This window comes from Aplidium turbinatum, chromosome 1 (assembly GCF_918807975.1).
Source record: "Aplidium turbinatum chromosome 1, kaAplTurb1.1, whole genome shotgun sequence".
In the NCBI taxonomy this organism is placed as follows: domain Eukaryota; kingdom Metazoa; phylum Chordata; class Ascidiacea; order Aplousobranchia; family Polyclinidae; genus Aplidium; species Aplidium turbinatum.
The window spans coordinates 19,554,508-19,561,123 of record NC_137472.1 but is presented as its reverse complement, the minus strand read 5'-3'; the positions used below and the strand labels follow the sequence as shown (position 1 = coordinate 19,561,123).

Here is a 6,616-nt window from a genome sequence, read left to right as displayed (position 1 = left end):
GGGCAGAAAGTTTTGCCGAAAACGTTCGAAATTATGTATCTATTTCATTTCTGTATTAATTTTGAATTATGCAATTCAATGTTATTAAGTTGTTATCGATTGTCTGTCTATGGTTAATAAAATTAGCTATATAGCAAATTTTGCGTTTTGATTTGGGCAGTTTCACAAAAGCATTAGAGACATGTTTTGGTGGCTGCTCAAATTGGCATGATGTAGTTGGTTAAATGCATTTCGTACTACAGTTTGATCACCATGCAATACAATACATCAATACGGGTGTGCCAAATGAAAATTTTGCGGCACATTTCTTGTGCAAATAAGAGGCTGTACTTAGTTTGATAGATAAAAGATATTAATTTATAGTTTTTCTTAATTCATGCAATTTTGTAACTTTTCATATAGCAAATTTTGCCCTAAAAATTGCAAGATTTTGCCCGAATTCGCGACGTTTTAAAACAACGGGGGTGCGGCTGCCCCCCTGCCCCCTGGCTCGTACGGCTATGATAGGTGTCCTACCTTAACGTAAAGCCGACAATTCTCTTCTAATTTTTAAGAATGTTTGGACTGTAAAATCACATTGTTTCATAAAATTAAATGTTGTTCAACGTCAGAGTAGTAGCTTATACATATTGCATAAACATATCATAAAAAAACTAATTCAATAGCGTGCAATGATAAAAGCGGACAAAATCAAACAGCTATAGATACAGGAGTGAAAAACATCAAAAGTGATTTTAGATACATTTCTGATTGGCGTCATGTAACGTAATAATTCATTGAAACTAGAAGTGCAAAATGATCAAAATATCACCTTTTCAAGTTTATCTATAAAACAATTGTCTCATGGTACATTGATGTTTTGTGAAATAATTACAGCAGATAATTCGGAAATACAAGATCTGTGCATGTACCGTACCATGAAAATTTGCATCCCATGAAGAGAAATCAAATAAAAGGTTCGCTAAGTTTTTGACTGACATGAAGTAAACTGTGAGTCTAATTAAATCGATATAAAGAAATCACAACCGACAATGATTCTCCTTGCGGATTAGGCAGATCATTCAAAGTGGATTGTGGTAAGCTAAGCAGCACTAATTTCGTCTAGTGTTGCTAGATCATTCATCTCGTTGGGTGCCTGGTGTACCTGACACTTAATTAATGACATGGTTAATAGCTTGTTCCTTCGCATGCCACTGAAGGAGACAGACCTGTTTTTGCATATTTTTGTGAAAGCAGCGTCACAACTGTTGGCAGTTAGTTAATTTTGCTAAAATTGAACAATGTGTAGCAGAATGATGAGTGAATACGGATATTCTGGTGTAGGTGGTGCACCCAGGGATATCAAAAGGGTGGGAAACGAATACTTTTATTACGTCTGAACATAGAGGGGCTTCTGTTTATTGTCAAATGACAATTGGCACCGAAAGTAGGCTAATTTAATAGATCTGGTTATAATAACTTGCATTGCGCTATTAGCATCAGGTCTGGATATTCACTGCATGCTCATAGTCAAGCTACTTGTTAATTCAACTAACCGTAGGCAATACTTATTTTACACCAATAGCTTAATAGGCTACAAAGGTTTTGTCAAGAAAAACAGCTTACTGGTAACCTTTCAACTGTGTTTCCAAAGAACTCTTCTTTAAATATACTTGACATATAATATTACATAACATAATTTAAATATCTAGTAGCCTTCCAGTGTAGTCCGGGAACATCGTGAATCTGGGGGGGTAAAAGGATAGACCCTAGGCCCCAGAGGCTCACACGACGACGACGATAACATTTGCTAACTGTCTTCTGTAGCTGACTGTACCAGCCGGACTATAAAACTTTCTGCAATTATAAAAAGATCGAGCCACATATTTAACGAGTTACCAACTAACGTCCTTCTGGAGTTAGAGTTAGTAAGGCAATCGCTACGAGCCTTCGTATCACCCTCTTTAGATATCCCTGCGTACGCCATTCCACAGGCCAAGTACGACCCATCCAGCGTAGTGAAAAAGCATTGTGGTTGCTGGATAACAGTATCAATCGAAACACAAATGCCATCAGAAGACGTTTGTTTGCAAATAAAGCTTTGTATATAACATGGGGCTGGGCCTGTCTTACGATGGACCGGATGCACAATTGTATAATGTATCCCTTTGGAAAATGTTACTGCAAAAGATTATTTGCCACAAAACCCTAAAGCAGCAACAGTCATGCATTAACTGCGACGCCGGCGCTTTAGTCTAGCATGCAAGTTTAGCTTTAGTGTGAACCTCTATAAACGCACAAAAGGTAAGGGTCAATTGTTTGTTTGTTTGTTTATCTTTATCCTGCATTGCGGGAAAGCGGACTTGAGCGCTATGCATCGGTGTACGCCTTCCGACGTACACCTGACCCACGCTGCAGCCGACGGCAATGTCTGTTTCCGGTTGTCTACTTTACTTATGACTTAAATTTGGTACTACCCATTACTCGAAATCGATCACTGGGTAGAGGCAATTATCGTAAAGTTTCTTGCCTAGAGAAACAACAGCAAGTGCGGGTGACTGGAGTCGAACATGCAGGCTTTCGACTGTGAGCCCAACGCGCTAACCACTCGCCATTGAATGCATACGGTAGCCTATATATTAAAAACATGATCTCAATAAGCACAAAGTGCAATAGAGTTTTCAGAAATAATACTGAACTACTTAAAAATTACAATTCAAGAAAGATAATTCTCGGATCTTCAACAGCTTCTTTAATTTTCTTAAGGAAAGTTACAGCCTCTTTCCCATCAATTAATCTATGATCATAAGTGAGCGCAACGTACATCATTGGACGAATTTTTACTTCTCCCTTGACAGCAACAGGACGGTCAAATACCCCATGCATGCCAAGTATTGCAGATTGTGGAAGGTTAATAATGGGGGTACTAAACATTGACCCAAATGCCCCGCCATTACTGATCGTGAAAGTACCACCATTCATTTCTTCTATAGTCAAATCGTTATTTCGAGCTTTTGTTGCTAAATTAGTCATTTCCCTTTCAAGATCCAAGTAGTTCATATTTTCACAATTCCGAATCACTGGAACCACAAGACCTTTACCAGTTGAAACAGCAACGCTGATGTCAACAAAATCTCTGTATACAACTTCATGTGACGTATCATCAATTACAGCATTCATCACCGGTTGAAGCTGGAAAAATGCAAAAGAATGCTGTCGTTGGGAAATATATATATGTAGGCTACAAAACTTTATTTTGCAATAATATGCAGGGAATAGACAAAGATGGAATTGCGTTAGGTAGCCTATATTGATTATTGAGATATAAATTTGGTATCACACATATTAAAATATGTTCGGTATGTAAGATAGACGTGGGGTAGGCTACATTAGGATATTGTACACTACGCAAATAAAATTTTAGCCTATATTTCGACTTAACAACAACATGCTAAGCTTTGATTGGCAAAGACAGTTTATGCCTATTGCCTACTACCACTACACGAAGTTAGAAACAACACATAGACTTTTCAAGGTATAAACAACACATAGAAAAGAATTAAAAAGCTATAAACAACACATAGAAAGCTAAAAACAACACATAGACTTTTCAAACGTTTTATTGTTACCCTACGTCAGGCTTTCTCAAACTTTTTTGTAAATACATATGCACTATGCAGGGAACAGACAAAGATTGAGTTACGTTCGGTATTAATAAGATTTAATGCAATCTTTTTATGTGATCACGATCTAATATTAGCAGCACTGAGTTTGAAGAAATCATGAACCACTTCAAGTAATAAGGGGTTGTTCAAATATAATGTGACGCCATTTTCCTGGCTTTTTTGCAATTCTGATGTGAAAATTGTTACCAACTATTGTGCGATGCTGGGTAGTTTTGAAAACTTTTTAAAGATGCCATACCAGATTTTAACAGCTCCAAAACCATATACCTTAAAGCAGTGGTTCTTAACCTTTTTTCTATCAAGCCCACTTTTTTCACATTCTTTAAGGCTTAAAGAATGTGTAAACGTGGCTTTGTGAGATTTTCAGTTTTTAAATCATAGACAAATCATAATTTGCAAGTCAAAAGTGGAAAATTCGTATTGAAATAAACAATCTTCAATCCAGAATCAAACAAAGATATTGAACATGTTTTTACTTAGCATTCTTGAGTTGGTAACAAAATATATATAATATAAAAAAATATATATAAAACAATGAAAACTATTAATACTACAAAAAGTGCTCAATGCTAAGCAAAAAAGCAAAGCAGAGCGAATTAAATCATATATAGTTATTCCAGGTACCTATCTGAATTCTTAACAGCCTGTTTCACCTCAAACGGATCATCAGAAAGGTCTTATTCAAATAAAATCTATTTGAATAAGACCCTTCTGATGATCCGTTTGAGGTGAAACAGGCTATAATATAAAAAAAAATATATATATATTTGTATAAACCATAGCGATCTATGTACACATACTTGACAAAGTGCGAACTGGAGGCTAGACTGAAGGCCGATGTAATTTCGATTATGAATTCTAAGCTATCATTTTAAAAATAAAATGATAGTTTGGAAAATCCAAATTGTCAAAGTTTGATCACTGAATCTCAAATTACTGTTAGTGCAAAACTCTTAATTTTACATTTCTTTTTTGCAATAACTACTAACCAGTGTTGCCAAAAGATTTTTGGATTTCCAGCCAAAATCTAGCCCATGATTTGTGTGGCAACAATAACACAAAAGCAACTCAAAATCAACAAAATATGCACAAAAACTATATTTATTAACTTCTACTCAAACTATCAGCTTATGATATAGTAGGCTATTAGCGATTTTGGCCACTAACAAATCAGCCTTCAGTCAAATTTGAAGAACTTTGCATGTTGGCATGGCCTGTGTATTTTATACTGTATAAAGGTCGTGATGGTATAAACTCATTGAGCCTCACCTGCAAAGCATAAGCTGATGCCTTGATGAACGCTGACATAAAGGTCAATTTCACACCATGTTTCTTAAGAAAAGATTCCTTGTATTTGTTTCGCATATCTTTTATGTTCGACATGTCAACTTCGTTAAATGTAGTTAACATGGCAGCAGTGTTTTGAGAATTTTTAAGACGCTGAGATATCCGAAGGCGCATTCGATTCATTTTAATACGATGTTGAAGTCGAGACATTGTGTTCATTGCAAAACCTTCTGATCCATGGACAATTTTGAAATTGTTTGTATTGAAATCTGATTTTTCTTCTTTAGTACGAGTGGGCTGTGATGATACTTCTGTACATTTTCTTGATTTTTCAGATATATCAGCAGTTTTATCATTGTTATCACCCTTTGTGTTAACTTGAAATAAGGGTGTGCCAGATGTAACTGCTGTTCCGTCTTCTACTAGCAGAGCCTTCATAACTCCAGCAACAGGGGAATGTATTGGGAGTGTCGTTTTGTCTGTTTCGATCTCAACAACAATCTCATCTACACTAACTATATCCCCAACAGCTCTCTCCCACTTTACATCTCTTTCTGAAATTGAATCTGCAAAGGCTGGACAGTTCACAGTTACTAATTCAAGCAAAGGCCGAGACGAAAAAAACCACCGTTGTTGGAAGAGTCTGAGATCACAACATGTATTTGTTAATTCATGCTGGTTCCAATGCCTTGTTTTAGATAAAGATGGGGAAATGGTTATAAACGATCGTTGACTAGCAGAAAAAAATGATAAACATTTTACTTGCTTTATGATATAAGGAAAAAATCGTAAATAAAAAGACATTTTGACCTGCAATACATGCATTGAAAACAGTAGCCTACATATCATTTTTATTACATCAGTAATAGGCCTACCACCAACCCCATTCGGTCTACATTGAGAATAAAACAAATTTTTCAGAACAAGAAAAACTAGTTTTTAGAAAATTTGTCCTTTTCTTAATACGCCAATTAAATATTTAGTAGCCTGAAATCCCAACTAAGTGTAGCTGTCTTGTAAAAGGAAAGAATTTCAAAATGCAACTAAACTTTATTGCTGCTATTGTAGCGCAACACTAGTTCACAAAAGATTTTTTTTTCCGAGATGGCAAAAATATTCGGTGTTTTCACAATTCGCCCTGTTGGTCAACTGGATGATGTAGGTATTTCAAGCACGGTTGCAAAGAAGCTGCAGTTGTTTGGCTTCCGAGCTGACATGCTTCACAACAATGGCTCCATTTCTAGCTCCGGAGCTGTCAGATATTACATCAGTGGCTCCAGCTCCAGAGCTGACTGGTTTTATACCCGTGGCTCTGGCTCCAGCTCCAAAGCTGTCGGGTTTCATGGCAGTGTCTACAGTTCCAGAACAAAAATATGTGTGTTTATTTTTCAGAATTAAATGCAATAGTGCTTTTTCATAAATACCTTTAAAACAATGACTAATAGTAGAAATAAGGACGGTATGGTAAAGCTGCCTATAGCCTACTGCAGGTAATTCTTGGGACGTAGCAAATTAGCTTTCTTTACACAGTTTCAATAAATTTCCTTAATATGCTTATACTAGGTCTATATCGACTATTATAGTTAGTAGTATCTTTTTCGTCCCATCAGACACGTTAATGACGAAAAATAATATGATTGATTGATACTATGCCTTCAGAAAGT

General features: G+C 36.1%; 1 protein-coding gene across 1 annotated transcript; it reads right to left on the bottom strand.

The window, feature by feature from the left end:
- Positions 1 to 2,688: 2,688 nt before the first annotated feature.
- On the bottom strand, positions 2,689 to 6,296 carry LOC145787356 (dihydrolipoyllysine-residue succinyltransferase component of 2-oxoglutarate dehydrogenase complex, mitochondrial-like). The gene is made up of 3 exons (XM_082599121.1): positions 6,172 to 6,296; positions 4,935 to 5,595; positions 2,689 to 3,171 (listed from the first exon to the last, which is right to left on the bottom strand). Exons 1-3 carry the CDS (start codon positions 6,294 to 6,296, stop codon positions 2,689 to 2,691), a joined length of 1,269 nt encoding a protein of 422 aa, XP_082455247.1.
- Between the last annotated feature and the right edge of the window lie 320 nt (positions 6,297 to 6,616).

Coding starts and splice junctions, on each gene's coding strand:
- LOC145787356 (XM_082599121.1), bottom strand. CDS start 6,296: ATGAAACCCGACAGCTTTGGAGCTGGAGCCAGAGCCACGGGTATAAAA. Junction 5,596..6,171: donor AATGGAGCCATTGTTGTGAA/GCATGTCAGCTC, acceptor TTGTGATCTCAG/ACTCTTCCAACAACGGTGGT. Junction 3,172..4,934: donor CATCAGCTTATGCTTTGCAG/GTGAGGCTCAAT, acceptor GCATTTTTCCAG/CTTCAACCGGTGATGAATGC.